We start from the raw sequence: 21,430 nt of genomic DNA on the forward strand, positions 1-21,430 counted from the left end.
ATTTCTTTGTTGGTTTGATATAAATACTATAAAGTTGATCATCTAATTTGCATTTGTAGGCATCCTGTCAAAACAACAAAATGGGAGACCCATAAACATACAAACTCTATTTTCCCTCTTGGCTGTCTTTTGAAACTCATTGATGTCACTTCCTTCCTAAGTCAGCAACTGAATTTTTCTTTAATTCTTAGTCCCAGCTGTCTATGTTGTCAACACAAAGTTATTAAAATTCCTTTAAAGTGAATAAAAATAGCCTAAAAACATATGTAGTGGGAATCAGGAAAGCATCAGTATTCAAAGTCCACAAACCTTTGAGCAAAATAGAGTTGATCCAAGTAGAGATTGAAAACATTGGTCTTTCCTCGCATCTTGTACATCATTAAAGGTTGTTTAAAATACGTTTGCCTTAATCTTTTATTACCCCCAAAAAGAGAGTGCCTTATCTGGTTAAAAAAAGTAGCCTCAAGATGTGAATTTTCACAATGATGTTCTCTGTGAACTCTATTGCCTACTGAAAGTCTGCCTGAATAATGTTGATTTTCTTTCTCAAAGCAAAAAAAAAAAAAAAAACATTTCTGCAAAACAAAATACTACGCTATTATGCAGGAAGTAATTACCATAAAGAGGCAATCCTCTGTCATAGCCTAAAGCAATGAGTAATCTTGATTTTGTTTTATTTTTTAGGAAGATTATTATTTTAGGAGATCATTAGGGAAGTTACTTTCTTACTTGTACCAGTGTAATACTTTTTATCCCATTCTATCAACTTACTTGTTGAACATAAATATTTATTTTATTTTTATTATATTTTTTTTAAAGCTCAAGTTGAATAAGATTTCTTCCTCATCTATCTTCTGAGTGGCATGGTAGATGCAACTGTCTCCATTTAATTTTCTGCCTGAATAGAAAATACAGATTTAAGCCTGATTCTATATATATATACTGAAAAGGTGGATACAGCCCTATAAACACTAGAGATCCAGATAAAGGAACCAACTTGTTCAGTAAGAAGTTGATATTCCCTCTTCCATGGTTTGCCCCACTTCTGAGTTATGGTATTATTCACCCATGTCTGAGTCATCAGAGAGTGGCATCATATATGGTGGACGTGTCCAGAAGTGAGAAATTATTGGATTAAAATTAAAACATGGTTAGAAGAAATGATACAACAACATATGGATTTAAAACCTGAACTGTTCCTACTGGGTATCTTACCAGAGAAATTTAGTAAAGAAAATACATATTTGATTATACATGTTATAACTGCAGCAAGGATAGTATTTGCACAAAGATGGAAAGCAGAGAAAATCCCTACAGAGGGAGAAGTAATTAAGCAAATATTGGATTGTGCAGAAATAAATAAATTGACTTTGACAATTAAAGAAAGAGAGGAATCTTTTAAGGTATGGGTGTAGTTTTATCATTGGTTATAGAAGATATATATATATATATATATATATATATATATATATATATATATATATATATGGTAATGTTTTAATGAAATGAGCGAAGAAAAAAGAAGAGAAAGAAGATAGATAAATGTATTAATAGAAAAGCAAGAAATGTGGGAGAAATGTTATAATAAATGAAATGATAATATTAAGATATGATAAATAGTGGAGGAGTAGGAAAAAGACACAAAAGAGTACTCAGATGATACACTGATTGATTGATTATGTATTGTATGTTTGTTTGTCTATAAAATAAAATAAAAACTTTTATAAAAAAAAGAAAGAGTGGCAAAGAATTTGCTGTTCCCATTCTCAGTTCCTATTCTTCTTTTATCCCCAACAATCACATCACCTGACCTTTCTCCAGAGTACCAATGACAAAACATAATATGTCTTAAGGTTGCTTTTAACTAGTAACAGAATAAGGCGTAGGACCTTGCTTTAACATTGGAACATTAATGACTTAAGTCTGAATCAATGCATTAAGTGGATACCACGTGTACATAAATTTATTTCCCAGGAATTGAACTGGAATATTCTAATTGAAAGCATATGCACTGTGCAAGTTAAAAATTGTTTCTTGATTGTTACTTGCTTTTGCTAATTCAAAATGCTTCTAGGAAGCCTAGGAAAGTTGATGAGCACTGATAAATGGACACTTTGGTATTCTGACTAGTTGTTCCACAATGTATTTAACAAAGCAGGAATGGATTGCCTTTGTTCTACAACCATGAATACCCAGCAACATAGAGATCTCTCTCCTGATCAACCTAAATATATTCAGAATAAAAAATATTCAAAACCTAAAAGCATCTTTATGATGGGAATGTTAACAGCGTAAAATCTGACTGCAGTGCTTTAGTTCAACTAAACAGTTCGTTTAGATATGCAAGCTTTTGAAAATACTTCATGTTTTTAAAGGTATAACTCATGAATTTTTTATAGAAATCCCTCATCAAACAAAGGAAACCAACATCTTTATTAAATACGCCACTATAGCTTATGTGAATCAGGTTAATTCATTTATTATCATGCCGAGAAAGTTGCATTTTCGCAAAGATGATGGGAAATCTTCAACATTCAGTGTTTGAACAGAAACAAAAAGAATATTTGTTTGCTGATTTAACACTGCCTCATATAGTTCCACAGCCGTCCTGTGAGCTCCACAAATTATGACACTGTCAAGCTGCAAAGGAAATGTGATCCACATATATTTAGTCCAGAATTTGTGATTGGTGGCGTTTGATTAAGAATTTCCATAGACAATATGAAAACTTTTTAGTAATGAATATAACATTGTAAACTTCAAAAAATAAAGGATAGTCCCTTTGGGTTTTTTTAATTTTGTTGTTTTCCTTTATATCATTTTAAATTGTAGAACTGTTCAGAGGTTATTGGAACAATTCTAGCCTTTTACAATCTTCATTTTTTTTTCTGAGTGAATCGGCTCGATTTTCCTTATTTTGGAAGCATAAGATGTTTTTGTAGAGGTGCAAACTCTTTAGTTACAGATCAAAATTTTTATAATTAGGCAGTGTAGATTGGTTCCAGTGGTCATACATTCCTTCTTTAATTGTTTATTTGTTAAAAGTCATAATCTTTTTTTGTAATAGTTAAATTGTGTGTTGTATTTGACACTTACACAATTGCAATATAAATATGATTATTATAGGACTGTTCAATAATCTGTTGTCCTAGTTCAGGGGTGTCAAATTCGAGGGTTGGGCATGGATCCGGTCCATGGGGTGCTTAGATCTGGCCCATGGAGCCACCCTGAAAACAATGAAGGACTGGCCCGCGGTGCCTCTGCCAGTGAAAATAGAGTTCGGGAGGGCTGCTTTCACTGGCAGAGGGTTGCAGGAGGCCACTGCAGCCAAAAATGGAGCTTGTGAGCCTGTTTTCGCTGGCAGTGCCTTGGGCCCCCACAGGCACCTCCAACACAAGTAACGTCGAGTTGGCCACACCTATCCCTGGCCCCCCAAGGTCAAACACAACCCTGATGCGGCCCTCAATGAATTGAGTTTGACACTCCTGTCCTAGTTAATCCTTTAGTAAGGCAGGCCTGTATTATTGTGAGGTGCAAAAAATCAGGTCTCCAAAAAGTCAATTAACTGACTTTTTGCAAAAGCCTATGCACAGGAATCTTTTCAGACTGACAGCACATGTTTAAAACTAGATAAGTGTCAACAGCAATCAAGGGGGGTTGGACTTAATTCACCTGTGGCAATGGAACACATCTCAACTGATGCCTTATTTAACTCCTTTCCCTCGCTATGCCAGTGCTTCTCCTACAATTATGGCACAAAAATATTCCCAGAATTCATTTTTGATTATATACTGGTGAGTGAGACTGGAAAAGTTTCTGTATTTGAAACATCCACTACTAAAATAAATAGACTGATTAAAATTAGGCTCATGTATGAAAGATTAATTCGCTATGTTATAAAATCTGAACTATAAAATTTGAATTATTTAACATTGTAGTGGTGTATTACTGTTTGACCTGTTGTGAGGTATTGTTGATGATGGCTATCTTACAGAATGAAGTTCAAGAGTTTGAACAAGCAGTGGTTCACCTATTGTAAATGGGACAAATCATTATTTCAAAACTCCTAAAAGTTGTTTTATAAAAGCCAACAGGAGTGATTCAAACACTCTTAAAAACTGTTTTTCCCCCTTAACCTTGTTTTGAAACTGTTATGATCACTTTCTCTGAAATAAAAACTTTTTTCTTTCTTTCAGGATCTGAAGAAAAAATGCAACTGCAGATGATTAATCAGGTATTTTATTTATTTATTTATTTATTTTATTGTATTAAATTTATATGCCGCCCTTCTCCCGTAGGACTCGGGGCGGCATACAGAATAAAAACATGTAACAATAAGAAATCCTAAAAACAGCCAATATAAAACCCCAAACAGAATAAAATCTCGTAGCAGATCAGGGAAATTGCTGAAACCAAACAGACTGGAGAGCATATAGCAGAAATCCAGCACTAAGATGATCAAGCAAATCATGCCTGCTTTTATGTAGCAAAAGCACCTGTTGATTATTACTTTCTTTAATAGCTGTCCAACAGAAATATGTGTTTGGTGGGGGGAACTACTCCAAAATGGACTGTTGAAACCATGGATGCATGCTGTGATTCTTTTACTGGAGGTACTCCAAGATCCACAGCCTTGGATGGAGATTGAAATGGACTCTCTGGCTCTTTTACTAGATGTAGCCAGGAATAAATTAACCATAGAAATCCATGCAATGAATGGATTTTGTAATGTGTACATAATAGGGCTAATCCTGGAAACTATGGTTAATGTGAACGGTACCATCTAGTTACTGCAAGGCTAACCAATTATGAAGATAACAACTTGTTCTGAAGGAACCATTCTTGTTGGTTTCTGAATCAAATTCAAGGCAATCTTTATGATGCAGGCCAGAAACCGGGAACATTGTAAGTTCTAGAATCGCCTTAGGCATGAAAGGCTTTTGGGTGACTTTAGCCCAATCATTCTCAGCCCAAAGCACTCCATATTGTTGTGGGGAAAATAAGAGGAGGAAGATGTTCACCGCCTTGAGTATACCTCCGGGTATTTCGCTGTGCACTGAAGACCCTGTTGTTCCGCCAGGCCGGGCTATCGACATGATAATTTTAAATTGGGGTATTTTAAATTTCTGGAGTTTTAAATGGAGCCAAATTTATTTAATAATTTTAATTTTTAATTATTGTTGTGTCTTGTGTTTTTAAATTGGCTGTACACCGCCCTGAGTCCTTCAGGAGAAGGGCGGTATAGAAATATTATTATTATTATTATTATTATTATTATTATTATTATTATTATTATTATTATTATTATTATTATTATTATTATTGAGTTACAATAATAAAAAAGGCAGGAAATTAATAAATAATATAGAAAACCTATGATAGATGGCTTAGGAACTAATAGCACATCTGGTCTCTAATATATCTGAAAAGGCTGCATCTGTCAGTGGTCTCTTACATCAGGATACAAAACCAAATTCTTGATACAAGTGGCCTGTTTTATATTTCTTTCCCTGATCCAATGCAGCTTACACCAATACATTTAAGAAACTGAACCAGCCTAAAATATAACTGATCAGCCAAATCTTCAGTTAAACCATTACTGTTCAGGTTTACCAAACTGCTCAGATATTCGCACATATATGCTTGATTTTAAGCTGCTTATAGTTATTAGCATGCTGGAGTTTTTGTTTTGTTTTTGTTTCTATTGAATTTTTATGCGTTGTTGGTTTTATTTGTTACAAATAAACATAATGGTCATCATTTTGGATCTGTATTTTTGATACTAAAAATCAAGTTTTAAAAACTTTTTAAAAATTAAATCCTTTTAAGATGACTATACAAGTTCCCTGTGAAATGTGATTTCAGAATTGGAAAAAAAAACCCTATATTATAAATAATAATGCAAATGACAGAAAACTCTTCAATTGATAGTCTCCAATTTATAACATGTCCCTTAGCAACTGTTTGAAGTTATGCTGTAATCTACCCAGTTCCAAATTTTCAACAGCTGTCCATTTTCCCCCCCCGCATAGTCACATGACCACATTTTGGGTGCTTGGCAAGTGGCCAGCATTTATGGCTTTTTGCAGTATCTCATGGTCACATAACCATGATTGATAATGTTTTTTGCTGAAATTTTTCCATGATTTATAATGTTTACTGCTGAAAACCAGTATTTGCTTCTGGTTTTCAGCAAAAACATCCCAAAGCTTAACAGCTGTGGTAGTTGCTTAGTGACTCTGGTGGTTGGTTTATGACATGGCATTTGCTTTACAACTATCGCAAGAAACGTTGTAAAAACAGGTCGTCACATGCTGATCTGCTTTATGACCATTGAGAACTATCTGTATTTTTACCGCAAGTAAGGAATAGATAAAGGAATTATTAAGATTAACTAATTAATCTAATGCTCAGTATATCTTTGATGATAAATTAACCATAAATATCAAAGTACATGAAATTATTTTAATGTCAGTAAGAAATTAAATCTTTGAATTAATTGGGAGGAGGGAGGGAGGGAGGGAGGGAGGGAGGGAAGGAAGGAAGGAAGGAAGGAAGGAAGGAAGGAAGGAAGGAAGGAAGGAAGGAAGGAAGGAAAGTTCACCAAGTTCTTGGTGAATGTTTGATTTATTCATTAAGCCTGAATGAACCATATCTGCATATATAATTTTACTTTTCTTTTCTTACTGTGGTTTTCTCTGATATGAAAAGCATTTAAAGGAGAGACTAGTGGTGAGATTGTTAGACTTAATAATTTTTCTCATAAGCTTCCATCCTTTTACAAAGCTTTATCTTACAATATGTTCTTAATTTTTTTTTTGTCCTTTCTTATTCCTGTACCATAAGTATCTATAAAGCCCAATATAAGATGGCTGGCTATATAAATCTTTTAAATAAATAAATAAATAAAATAAGATAGCTCCTTCCAATGTTAACATTCTACTACAGTGTTTGGAGATCTTATCCATTCTTTTCCATGACAACAGCTTGCTCTGATAATTCTTTATCATAGTTTGTACATATTTTCAGCCAATTATTAATATAATCACTAATGTATGCTATACAGTTTTAAAGATTCCGATCTAATAAAGAAGATATTTTCCTAGGTATAATTATCCTCAAATATTTCAACAGTCCTATTTTTATATTTCCATACAACTTGTTACTTATTTAAAAAAAAAACATTAAATTTAATTCAATTTCTGGTATATCCAGAAAATTTACAACCTCAACATGACATAAAATGCTTTTGTAATTATTAAGAAGGCACAGAATGTCATTAATGTATCTGAAGGTGTTGAAATTGGAAGAAAATGTTTTCTCATTCTCCTTCCCTATTTTTGTTAGAAATGTCCTTTGAAATAAACCAATACAGAGCAAAATATATCACTTTTATTCCTCTTTTGAATATTAGGATTTACCTAATTATAATTTATATCATTTTCTTCTGTTTCAGCAGGATTTTGGAAGCTATTCTACTGAGGAATCTGAAAAAGCAAAAGAAAATTGGATTGCAGGAAAGTATTTTCACAAAGACAGTAAAGCTTTGATTGAGAGTGAAGGTTATCAGGAGCCCAATCATTTTGAGAACAGAACAGAAGATTCTTTGACTACTAATTTTTCTGAAGACCCAAAGAAGGTTCTTAAACAGCTCAGAGGAATGAATTTTTCCTCCAACAAGCATTATTTAAATAAATTCTTTAATAGGAACAATAACTGGAAAGCCACCAATGAGATACAAGAGAGGCGGAAATTTCTTCTTCATGATATTTGCCAAAAATACGTTAAAAAAACCCAAATTCCCCTTGTGCACATGGTCTCTAGAATATATGTGGAAGATAAATACAAGGTCTTGTATTGTGAGGTTCCTAAAGCAGGCTGTTCCAACTGGAAAAGGATTCTGATGATACTTGGTGGTCTCGCAAAATCTGCTGCTAATATTTCCCATAATAGCGTACACTATGGAGGTAATCTGAATAAACTAGATAGTTATAATTTAACAGAGATACAGAAGCGTTTAAAAACATATACTAAAATTATATTTGTCCGTGATCCAATGGAAAGGTTGGTGTCTGCTTTTCGGGATAAGTTTGAACATCTAAACATTTATTACCATCCTATATTTGGGAAGGCAATTATTAAGAAATACAGACCTAATGCAGATAAAAAGGCATTGACAACTGGCTCAGGAGTGAAATTTAAAGAATTTATAAAATATCTATTAGATCCCTATCGGCCATTAGGTATGGATATACATTGGGAGCAAATCAACAAACTGTGTTATCCTTGTGATATCGATTATAATTTCATTGGCAAATTTGAAACTCTGGAAAAAGACGCCAATTATATTTTGAAAATGATAAATGCTCCAGATGAGCTCCAATTCCCTCATTTCAAAGACAGACACTCCACAGACAAAAGAACCAATGCAGAAGTTATAAGGAAATACTTGTCAGAAATTCCTGCTGCAGAGAGGCTGCAGGTTTATGGCTTTTATTACCTGGATTATCTAATGTTTAACTATACTATACCATATAAGGCATTCCAATCTGATTTAATGCATAATCAGCCTTACCTATAACTTATGAAGAAAAGTATATTTTTTTAAAATGGAGAAGCTTTTGATTTGTTAAAATTTTCATAAATGTTAGTGCCTAAAATTTAAGAAATAACGTATTACACTGTGATGTCTGGGAATAATAATTTCATATTAGAAAATTATAGAATATAATGCAATATAATTAAGATAAGAGGTATTAAAACAATTGTATTTTATTTATATCCACTGCTGCAAATGCATTTTTCTACATTCCAGGGAACAGCACTTAAAAGCTGGATTTATAAATCTGAGATAAGTTTTTTTTATTATCAACGGATAATGCTTGGAAATAATATATACTCCAACTACTGATTTTCCTACTTTTTTTTATTATTATTATTGGCCAGAATTGTAGATAAAAGCACACTAAAAATAAAAATAAATAGTAAATAGTTTACTAGATAATAAAATACCTACCTTCACTACTGTAATATCAACTATAAGACAAACAATTCTTCATTGTACACCTCACATGGTGATTTTGACAATTTAAACATACCTTTATATACATCTTTAATTACATCTTTAAATGCATCTTTATTAAATACACCTTTAAATATTAAATACATCTTTAAATACACCTTTAACATTTATTTATTTCGTATATAAATTCTTCATATTTTTATTGTATACATTCCTTGTTTAACATCAGTTACTCCAAATATAAGTTGTTTTACAATATTACTAAGATCCATTTCATTATCTGCACATTTCATTATTTGGCATCCTTGTATTTATTGCTGCAGGATCAGATAATGTTGCTTCAATTTGTTTAGAATGCATTTTAAGCATTTTTAACTTCTTAAATTAATATTTCATAATAAGGTGTTCCATATTTCATAAATGAAGGCAAATATAGGTGTCCCAGGATAATGTTGCAGGATCTAATCTGGGTTGGTCACCAGGATTGTAGGTTTAGTCTTCCAAGTTTTCAAACTCAGGCACACTTTGGGCACACATTCTGGTGAGAGAGAAGTTCCCTGACGAACACCATGAGTCCAAAAGCATGGAAGACTAAACCTGTGGTCCTCGTGACAGACCCATTTTTTTAGCATTGTTTCTAACTTAAGAAATTCGATAGAACTGGTAGTTAACTTTTTGTGCAGTTCAGTGAATCGGCTGAATAGTGTGCCTCGCCCCTCTCCTCCCAGCCACTTCTTGCCTCAACTGGCCTCTCATCACTGGGCAGCTCCCCTGGCCTTAGAAATAAGCACAACACGGAAGGCTTCCAATCTAGGAAATAAGCCCAATCAACACCTCTATCTCCACCAAAATAGGGTGACCCATCTTCACTTCTTTTCAAGTGCAGCCTCTCTTCCAAACTATCCTATGTATAAGATGAGCAATGCACACTGAACTGATCTGGAAGAGGAGGGGGAGGATTTGAGCTACCTGAGCGAGCATGAGTGAACAGTTTGGTGCAACTGTGCTCTGTACAAGCAGTGCCCTGACCGGAGTGTGGGAGTGTCCAGTGACAGATCGAAATTCATGATCGCAAAAGGCAAAAGCAACCAAGCAGCCACATCACTTCCAGGCACTTCTCCACCATTTGGGCTCTTCCCCCTCAGCCTTAATTAGGGGCAAGGCAAGGAGGGGCTGGGAGGGGAGGAGCAAATGAAGGCTGAGTGAGACGAGGCACCCCTTGACATGAGTAACATTGAGTTGGCCATGCCCACCAGTCACATGCCCACCCAGCCACACCTATCCAGCTGGCCACTAGGGCAGAGAACCAGTTGTTAAATTATTTGAATCCCACCACTGATCCCAAACCCTATTGTCACACACCTTTCAATTCTATCTCACTTGTATTTATTGTTATATCTTAATAATGATCTTTATTTATTTGAAATGATTGAATTCTGTAGGGGAAAAAAAATAACATGACTGTTGAGAATTATTCTTTCACTTCTTTCAGCTCATTCTAATAAGAGTTGCATTTTGTCAATTACAAGCACAAATTTGCCTTACTTTAATATGAATAAGAACAAAGGTTTGTGGGATGAAAACACATGTGGCTATCATGCTGATCAATACTCAAGTCAGGAATTCAGAAAAGGGCTGTGCCTATACAACATGCTGATCAGCATTTTGGATGAATCTAGCAAATAAGATTAATTGATAAAGCGTTGTTAAATAAATTATGGACAAATCGTGCAGTTTATGAATATAGCTAATTACATATGGACAGCCCAGGAATCATTCAGATATTTACAGTGCTGGGGACGTGGGATTCGAGAATGATGCTACCTCAACCTAAATATGATTGATCACTGCTCCATGTCAGATTGCAAGGTAAATGAAGGGGGAAAATTCTGAATACAAATTTCAAGCCCCACAGCAGTATCTATGACCTAAAAACCAAACCTTTCTCCATGTAGGATTTACCAACTTTGTTTTAAAGGGTCTTGTATGATTTTCAGTGAATCTGCCAAAGGGTTCTTTCAGTACATTATAGAACTATTGATTTACTCAATATTATTTACTCAATGTTATTAAGCTGGTTATTAAGACCAGCTGCCTGCAATTACTGCAGGGTTCGAATCTCGCCAAGGCTCAAGGTTGACTCAGCCTTCCATCCTTTTTAAGGTAGGTAAATTGAGGACCCAGTTGTGGGGGCAATAAGCTGACTTTGTATAAATATACAAAAGGATGAAGGCTATTGCTGAGCACATTGTCAGCCGCCCTGAGTCTCCGGAGAAGGGCGGCATATAAATCAAATAAAAAAAAAAAAACTCATTTTACAACATGTATAGCCGACTCTAGTCTAAACATTCTCTGATAAAAATACAACAAGGTCAAGAAAAGATAATACATTAAAGATCACATCTTTAATGCTAATAAAAATAATCAGTAAAAATCTAATACATCATAGTGTTACTCAATTCAACTAACCCAGTGGTGAAATCCACTTTTTTTTACTACCGGTTCTGTGGGCATGGCTTGGTGGGTGTGGCAGGAGAAGGATACTGCACAATCCCCATTCCCTCCCCACTCCTGGGGTAAGAATATTGCAAAATCTCCATTCCCACCTCACTCTGGGGCCAGCCAGAGATGGTATTTGCTGGTTCTCCCAACTACTCAAAATTTCCGCTACCAGTTTTTTTTTTTTTTTTAAATTTGATTTATATGCCGCCCTTCTCCGGAGACTCAGGGTGGCTTACAATGCGTTAAGCAATAGCCTTCATACTTTTGTATATTTATACAAAGTCAGCTTATTGCCCCCACAAACTGGGTCCTCATTTAACCTACCTTAGAAAGGATGGAAGGCTGAGTCAACCTTGAGCCTGGTAAGATTCGAACCTGCAGAAATTGCAGGCAGCTGTGTTAATTAATTAATGGGGCCAAATTTATATATGTATATTTTAACTGTATTTTAATATTTGTACTTGATGTTTTTACTTGGCTGTTCACCGCCCTGAGTCCTCAGGGAGAAGGGCGGTATACAAATTCAAAATAAAAAAAAAAAAAAAAAAAATTAAATAACAGGGTGCATTAAACCACTGTACTACCAAGGCTGCTCTCTGAACTGCTCAAAATTTCCCCTACCAATTCTCCAGAACCTGTCAGAACCTGCTGGATTTCACTCCTGAACTAACCTAAAGCCCACTGGAATAATACTGCTTTGATTGTCTTTTGAAATGCCTTTAGAGGCAGCTTGTACCTCCAAGGAAAGACCCCTCATAACCGGGGACTAGCATGTCACCTTGTCCATCCCTCACAAGCCTTCTGAAGTGGGGAGTCCTACATTAAGCTCTTTCTAGATGACCAAACCAGAAGAGCACATTTGACGTGAGCAACGTATCTCTGATTATTACCTTGAAAAGCCATGAAGAGCTTTCAAGGTAATAATCACTAGTTTGAATAGAGCCACAGAGCCTAATTCAACTAAGGAGGTGACTTCAAAATTGTTGTTATTCCTACCTGACTGGATTGGCCCATGGATTGTCTAGTTGCAATTAAGTGTAACTAACCCACTGTAGTTTCCATGTCATCTCCAATTGCAACCCTACATATAGAGCACTGGAAGGATTGAGCTGGATTGTAATCAGGGAACAAGTTGCAAGTCAGCAATGTTCCTTGACCAGGAAAGTTTAAAATTAGTTCACTAGCCAAGTCTGGGTGAAGGTTCCCTGGCAATATAGCTTTCACCCTCTGTTTAATCATCCCTACTTAATCCTCCCATCCATCAATCCCTTTGAGACCCAACAATACTCCCAATTTCCGAAGAGCTTCTTAGCCTCCACATTTTATCTCTGGGGGGTGGGAATAATGGAACTGTTCTTTTTCTTACCAGTTAATACTCTTCTTCAAGCCTGTCTAATATTTTGGGGATCCAGGGTTAATCGCTGGAACCATCAATCCTCAACAGCTGCCAGAAACTGTTCTCCAAACAGCAGCTGGGTTTCAGCAGCAGTAATTTACCACAGTTTCTTGAGTTACTCAGTTCTTTTTCTATTGTGTTTGGCATGTCCTATCACTGACCTGTCTGCTCAATCCAACTAAAATGAAGTGTTCCTTACCTGTATAAAATGAAGCCAAAGATACAACTGTAGTCTCTGCCTTTCATTCTGGATACATTTTCTGATTTAGAAGGCACTATCAAATTTAGAGTGGTGATTTCTAGCATAGTAAAAAACTGTGGAACGGTTCTGAATGAAATATCACATAATTTTATTAATTTATTTTTTTTGTAAATTTGCGAATTGATGAAAGGTAATAATTGCAAATGGTTTCCATGCCTAATAAGTTTACAAGTTGTATATAAATTAAATAAAGGTTGCTTAAGCTATTCAGATAATAACGGCTGCTTTTCTTGGATTCAAGATATACTTATTTCCAAAATCATGTCAAATTAATGTAATCCAGATATGATCCTAAAGGAGCAGTTATTCTGATGATGCTCATATTCTTTCATGGAAGAAATTTGTTTGACTTTCAGGAGTTAAAGAAAAAACAATGGAGGCAATTTCCTTTTTTTATTTGAAGCATTTTTTTTTCTCTCCTTGTTCTGTCTGGCTTGAGATTTCTGGAGGAAGATCATCTATATCTTGCAAGTAGTCTACTGTAAATGGCTCCTTTGCAATGAAAGAATGGAATTAAATTTAGAATCTTATGTGATTCAAAGGCTGCAGGTTGTCCATCTTTACCAAAGTGATTTACACTCCTACAAGGATATTCTGCACAGTTTTCTGACATTACAACAGTTTTCAGAAATGAGAAGTTCTGTTTAATATCACTTAGCTTCAATTTGCAGCTTCCAAAAATTTTCAGGTGACTTATCTTACTTAGCTAGAACATGATAGCCAATTAGGATATTGGTAAGGTTGAACACAATAACAGTTTCAGTAGAAGTTTTAAATTTCTTTAAATCTGTGTGAATCTTTTACTCAAGTTTGGGAAATTTTTACTCAACATTCATCTTCATCAACAACTATGATCATAAGCCAATGATCGTCTGCTTGAAGAAAATTCAGCATTCTTCTCTAACATATGAATAAATATGAGGCTTACCACATCACAGGGCTGAAATGTTTACAGCAAAGTTGTATTGCTTTCTGCTCCTGCAGAAGTAGTTTTTATTTAGGTCAGTTCAGGAAAATAAATGTTGGCACAGATCTCATGGCAATAAATGCATTTCACAAAACATCATGTTCTGGGAATGGCTTTCTTTTTATGTTGTTCCCCTATTTAAATTCCCCCTTTTGTAATTCCTCTTTGTTCATTTCCCCTTCTTTCAACTTTATTCTTTGCTCCCCACATTCTTGGCAGCAAGTTTAAGCAGACCAGATTTCCAACTCAAGGGAATGTAGATCTGAATAACAATGATTGGGGATGAAGATAGCATGAGATTCCATGGAGTGTTTCCTACTTGTTCCTGAAAACTGCATTATTCCTCAGAATTGTTCCAGACTACATATCCTCTCTACACAGACTTATTATTAAAGTATAGCCAAGTTGGTGCAAAGGATGGATCTATTTTATAAAATGTATTTTACCAAATATATAATTTTATAAGAATGTCATTTCAAGTTTTAAATATGGTGGTTATCTCCAACTGCTATCACAACAGGAAGAAGACAACATTTATATCACATTTGTGTTATTTTCAAATAATGAAAGAACATTTGATTGAATTTGGATGAGTTTCAAGATCATTAGTTGAGAAGAGTTATACTAGAGTTATACAAAACATAGCAGATTGGTAATTATACCAGACTTTCAAAACCTAGCTTTCTACTTTAAATCTATTTATTTCTGAAGAAGATAGATGGACTGATTTTCTTTTTTTAAGTCAGAAGTTGCTATTAACCACAGTCTTTTCTGTATGCTAAAAACCATAGAAATTAGATGGGCTTTAAAAGTCCATATCAGGCTTTTTTTTTTTTAAATGCATTTCAGAATAAACTAATACTGAAGAATTGCCAAGTCAATCAAATTTAAGAAGAGAAACATGTTTGTAAAACATTTTCCATGCAAATGTTTTAAGACCTGAGAGTTACGTGCAGAAGCCTAGTGCAAAGCAGCTACCAATTCACTTTCAGTTCTGTTTTTCTTCCAGAAGATTTTTTTTGGCCAGAGAAAACAAGATCTTCCAGAGTACATTCACACTAAACTATCCATTTTCTTTCTGCCAAATTTTTTCTGCTTGCTGAGTTGTGTTGGTATGCTGAATGAAGGGAGCTAGGCACCTGTCATTCAGAATCAGAAGTTCATTCTTGGACATTCTGTTTGCATTTATTAGATAATAACTAAACGTATTGGCTTGGAAAGAATCAATGAGTTTCTTTTTACGGTAATGAAAAATCCAGGTGATCTCATCCTCTGATGACAAAGCCAGTGTTTTAAGTTTCATTCACTACTACTTACTGTATTAGGAAAATAAAAATAAAAGACTAAGAATATTTTCCCCACTTCAATGTTAAAGGTATCCTAAATAAAACATGGACATGATATGAGCCAAGCTTTTTCAGCCATTTGGACTCTTTAACTTCCATGGTCCACTTGGTTTAAACTCATTTGGAGAGCATCAAGGTTAGAATTAGTGGAATGAATTATGGTTTCATTTACTTATTTAAGTGATTCTTTAAATACTTCCTAAGAGAAATGAGGCCAAGTGAATATTGTCAGAAAAGTGCCAGTGAAAAATATTTGAGGATTTTTAGTCATTCACTGATTCCTAGGTTTGTTTGTCATGTTGTTTCTGATAATAGTTCAGATGTCCTCCAATTTAAAAAAACAAACAAACAGAAGTCCTAGTAAAGAAAAGGACAGAAGTCTTCAAATGTTTTGCATCTTTGACAAGGAGAAGTTGAGTTTATGTGCTACCCTAAGCCTCTGTTTATTAAATTTCTTGAATAGACTACAATTTGGTAGGTTCCCAAATGGCACAAAAGTGAAAACCAAATAAGTACCAAATAAGATGTGTAAATAAGGTGTAAATTCAAACAGTATCTCTTTTTAATGGAAGATGCCTTATAGATTGTAGTCTTCCTGCTAGCCCTGCTGTTTTGTGCCAAGACTTTACAGATATTTTTAGCAGATGAATATTATCATCTATAACTCAACAGGAGTTGTGGGGATGTTTAAACAATTTGAGTGTGTGAAGGGCCTTTCTTCCTTGCTTCCTAATATAGGACTCTCTTCTAACCCCTTTCTTGCTGGATTAGGCAGTGTGAGGGGTAAAGAGAATCTTCTGAAAGGGCCCTGTAATCTCTTCATTGTCAATTCTGGAAGCCATCTTTTACTTTAGCTCTTCAGAGCTGCCATATTTAGTGCTATGGGAAACTGGGAGGGGGGATTGGAGTTGGAGAGATATCTAGCCAGAATAACATTCTTTTCTCTGAGAGTCAAGGACATTCTGCCCTGCACCTGGAGTGATGTGACTGGGAGGCATCTCCAGTTGGAACAGTGTATTGATTGGGCCACTTGATGGACATGTGGGTGCCAGGGCAGGGACTTGGACTTTCTTTTGGGTGGGGAAAACCTAGAAGCTTTCAGATTCAGGTTTTCCCAGATGTGCCAATATGACATCTCTAATACAGTGAAACTTTGAGGAACTTCTAGCCTCGGAATCTTCTTTTGTTAGGGGTGTTACTTGGAATCCTGACATTCATTACTTCTACAACAGACCCATGAGCTACAGGCCTTTTATTAACATTTCCCAGTATTTGGGTCATATGGAAATTGGAGGGCAGCAGTGGTGCTGATTACAGGAAAAGTCAAAGGAGGAAAAGGGATTTTAGGTTTCATGCATTTTTTTCTTTATTTTTTTATAATTTCAGAGACAACTTGTCCCACTTAAGCTAACTAAGACAATTTTAATTGGTTTTCATACTAACCTGTGTAGTACAGATAATTTTGGGCATGCTCACTGAATTACTAAATAAGAAGTTTTTGTTTAACTACAATCAAAGTAATAAAAATCTCTATAAATCACTGACAGGAAACGTTATATTCTGTGGAACATATATAACATTTTAGAGCTGAATCGGTATACTCATAGATTCCTGGTAATTTCTTTGTTAAAAGAGAAATATGCCTATGCCTAACTGATGTCTGCCTGCCCCCCCCCCCCGTGGTGTTTAGATAGGGGAGAGAGAGAAGGAGGGAGAGAGAGAGAGAGAGAGAGAAACATATGTATACATTTGCTTTTGTGCCTACAGTACTCCTTTGAATTCCCACTTCCAGTTTTAAAAGTTTCACAACTGGAGGCTTATGGATAATTGCTTCAACGATGCGTGTAGCTGAAAAGAATTTTATTTTGGATTTAATGGTAATAGAAACTCAACACTGGCAGTGAAATAACAAATCTGAAGCTTCAGCTGGAGAGGAACTACACATAGTGAATGACTGGCATGTGAAATCCAATGTTTCTCATCAGTATAGATTTTCTTCAGACAACTTTCTTGCATCCCCAGGGATTTTAGCAATCCCAATTGCTAACAATGTGACTGAGTGAAAGCATTATTATAAAATTGTACTATAGGTATTCTTTCTGTCATGCTTTCACTACAGTCCCCCCTCCCCCCAAAAAACAATAACAACAACACCAATGATGTCTGGCTATAGAATGAGAATCTCATTTTTGAAGACGGATATGGGACTGAAAAAAATTGAGCCCTAACCTCAACCTTTTTGTCCAGAAGCAATGCTTCTTCCCCTACTCAAAAATTAGGGTTTAAACATACCTAAATTTATCTAATGCGTTTTTTTAAAAAAAAATTGATTGTAGATTAGGGTCACATCACTGAGACTTAGATGTTGTTATCCCTCAGATACCAATTAGATTTTAGAATATCTACCAAAGTTATAAAATAGTATTTGCTTTTCTAATAATCTCTTTCAACATAGATCTCTTCTAAGGTCAGATCATATTTTAAGTCTTTCTTAGAAAAGTTCCCTAAGACTTCCCAAAAAATGTGTCAACTGTGTAAAATGAAATATGTATGAGACATGTACAGTTCTGCACATTGGAGAAACAAAACAACCACTTGAGCCTTGATAGTACAGTGGTATAAGCACCCTGTTATTAACACAGCTGCCTGCAATTTACTGCTGGTTCGAATCTCTCCAAGGCTCAAGGTTGACTCAACCTTCCATCCTTTCTAAGGTAGGTTAAATGAGGACCCAGTTTGTGGGGGCAATAAGCTGACTTTGTATAAATATACAAAAGTATGAAGGCTATTGCTTAACGCATTGTAAGCCGTCCTGAGTCTCCGGAGAAGGGCGGCATATAAATCAATTAAAAAAAAAAAAAACCTTCACAAATGCATGACACAACATAGGAGAACAAACCCACCAGGACAAGATTCAACAGTCAATCTGCATTTGAAAGACAAAGGTCACTCTTTGGAAAACAGCAAAGTCCACCACATTCAGGACAGGGAAGACTACTGATTTGAAAGAGGGGTCAAAGAGACTATCTACAATAAGATTGGACAGCCCCATCTCAACAGAGAGTGAGGGATACAACACCTCCTATCCAGAGGTGGGTTTCAGCAGGTTCTGACCAGTTCTGGAGAACTGATAGTGGAAATTTTGAGTAGTTCAGAGAACCAGTAGTAAAAATTCTAACTGGCCCCACCCCTATCTATTCTCTGCTTCCCAAGTTCCAACTGATTGGGAGGAAATGGGGATTTTGCAGTAACCTTCCCCTGAATTGGGGAGGGAATGGAGATTTTACAGTATCCTTCCCCTGCCATGTCCATCAAGCCATGCCCATCATGCCATGTCACGCCCACCAAGCCACACCCACAGAACTGGTGGTAAAAAATTTTGAAACCCACACTGGTTCTATCTCCTGTTTACAACACAGTCCTTTCAGCAATTCCAAGAAGGCTTCACAGCATTTGAACTATTCAGGTGACCCTAAAGGCACAGATAAACCTCCAAGTGTCCTCAACCACTATCAGAATGAGTGTCAATGACAAGATGACTGCAAGGATTACAAATCCTTCCATCTTCCAACATTCAATCAGAACTGAAGAAGCGTCTTGGATGAGAAGCAAAAGGTCTTCAAGGAAAAACAAAGTCCAGCTGCCTTTTTTGAAAAAGAACCTTTGGAACAAACATGACCTGAATAACTGAGAAAATCCATAGACATCAGCTTGAAAGATCGTTATATTAAAGGGTTGTCCACAAAATGTAATTGATATTATTCAGTCATTAATTGCATTATAGCCAAGTACCACTTTTGCTATAAACTTCCTAACTAGAAAAGTAATGCCATTCCTTCTTTGTTTTTCATGACCTGAATAATAAACTGCAATCTGATTGAAACTGTGCAATCTTAGTCTATTTACTGGTGGCCTGTCAATTTGTAGTTATTTCATTTATTTTTTCATTGGACTGAGCTTTTCTATGAACATAGATCATTTCTATGATCTATGTTCTAGATCAGTGGTCCCCAACCTTTTTATCGCCGCGGCCCGCTGAGCGCGCGCAGGGGTGGGGGCACGGCCCAGGAGCTTTTGCGCACGGCCCATTGCGCATGGCCAGGAGCTTTTGCGCACGGCCCAGGAGCCTTTGCGCTGCAGCGTTTATGTCCCCCGGCCGCTGTGCGGCCCGGTGCCAGGTACTCCACGGCCCGGCACCGGTCCGCGGACCGGGGGTTGGGGACCACTGTTCTAGATCCCATGTTCCCATAATCTTAGTAGCTTCAGATTTTATTTTATTTTATTTATTTTATGTTATGTTATTATTTTCTTTTATTTATTTATTTATTTATTTTTTGCTTGATGACAACATCAATAGCTAGATGTCCCAAAGGCTTTAGTCCAGCTATGTCATAAACATATTTAGTACAGTGGCCCTTGTCACACATCGTTAATTGGTTCTAGGATGTGTGACTAAAAAGGATGAGTCCCAAAATCAAACCATATGATTTAATATTTCTAGGTTCTTGTTGCAAGAGGAAGGAATTATGGCTAAGTACCACAGCCAGAGATATGAAGTCAGCTGAACTTGCACTTGTGCACCAATGCACAATTTCTGTTTTATTTACCATTGTTATATATCACTGTTTTTCCTTGTAGCAAATTATTACCTAATTATTTAAGTAAAACATAAGGAAACAAGCTATTTTTTGTATGTTTCCATAAAAGCCAAAAGAAACTCTAAAATGTTCAAATCAATTAAGTTTCCTTGTCTACTTTCTCAGCAGACGACTGTCTTCTCTGGCAACATGAGAATTCTTCTCTGCTGGAAAAGTATAGTCCTAGTAAACTCCTGGGACTGCAGCCTGCAGCAATGGAGCAAAACCTTGACTGATTTCTTGTGGGAGTTTTTGATATAAATTTCAAGGGATGAAGCATTTCTTAAGACTTAATGAACTGGCCAACATTGGATCAAAATGTTCAAAGTCTGAAACTTGTACACTACCATTACACTTTCCAGTCTGGAAAGCCAAAATTAAATAGAAAATCAGGATTACACTGGATATGTTTCAGAGTGGGAAACGGAAGAGTATACATCTTTGTTCTCGGATGTCTTTGCAGATTGCATTTGTTTTTATTAAAAATAAGGACAAAATTGTTTTTGTACTATTGGCCAATTTAGGGCAATATTGTCTGCTTTGTTTTCCAGTAAACCTTCAAAGAATCTTGAAAGTCTTATGCACAGTATGCATTCCAATTCTTAAGACAGGTTGTTCATGGAAACCTTACTATAAGCAGCATGGGATAAGCATCAGGTGATCAACAAAGCCACAGGAAAACCTGTCTAATGGGTTTAATGTGCTTTCAAAGACGAGCCTCACTTTAATTTTCAACTTGTCTTTTGCAATTTTTAATGCCTAATTTGTACTAAATGTTGGATACAAAAGTTGCATATCTGCTGTCTATAGATGAGGGAAGAAACAGCTATAGGATAGAAACATCATGAGTAGGTTCACACACAGTCTACATGATAAGGCTTAGAACAGCCCATGGCCCCAATTTAGGGGCAGGTTTGTCCCAATTCCCATACATCAAATCACATCAAATCACATCAACCTTTATTAGGGCCAAAGACCAGTATAAGAAAGGTGGCGTACAAAAAAATATAAACAATACAAATATAAAACCACATAAAAAGCTAAAAAAAAAATATAAACACAAAAATATTTAAACAATCTAAAAGGAGGGATAAAAACAATAAAAGGACATAAAACACGGTAAATTGAAACTAATATAAATAATTAAAAACTCCATAATGGTCATTAAAACTGACTTCTGACACAGGTCATTTTCTGACATATTTCAAGTATTGCAACACAGAACCTGGCTACATTGTACATTGTAGCAGGGTTTGTATGAATGCATCAGGGAAGTGTAGAATTATCCTGTAAGCCCT

At 35.7% G+C, this 21,430-nt stretch overlaps 1 protein-coding gene across 1 annotated transcript in view; it reads left to right on the forward strand.

The window, feature by feature from the left end:
- The window catches only part of CHST9 (carbohydrate sulfotransferase 9), a 34,862-nt gene extending 26,281 nt beyond the window's left edge, over nt 1–8,581 (forward strand). Inside the window, exons 2-3 of the mRNA XM_070942332.1 lie at nt 4,197–4,234; nt 7,457–8,581. Of these exons, the coding sequence (XP_070798433.1) occupies nt 4,197–4,234; nt 7,457–8,581 (1,163 nt within the window). The remainder of the gene's footprint in view (nt 1–4,196; nt 4,235–7,456) is intronic.
- The last annotated feature ends 12,849 nt before the right edge of the window (nt 8,582–21,430 follow it).

The sequence above is a fragment of the Pituophis catenifer genome, unplaced genomic scaffold (genome assembly GCF_029215685.1).
Source record: "Pituophis catenifer annectens isolate HBS135680 unplaced genomic scaffold, rPitCat1.0.hap2 SCAF_3, whole genome shotgun sequence".
NCBI classification, from domain to species: Eukaryota; Metazoa; Chordata; class Lepidosauria; order Squamata; family Colubridae; genus Pituophis; species Pituophis catenifer.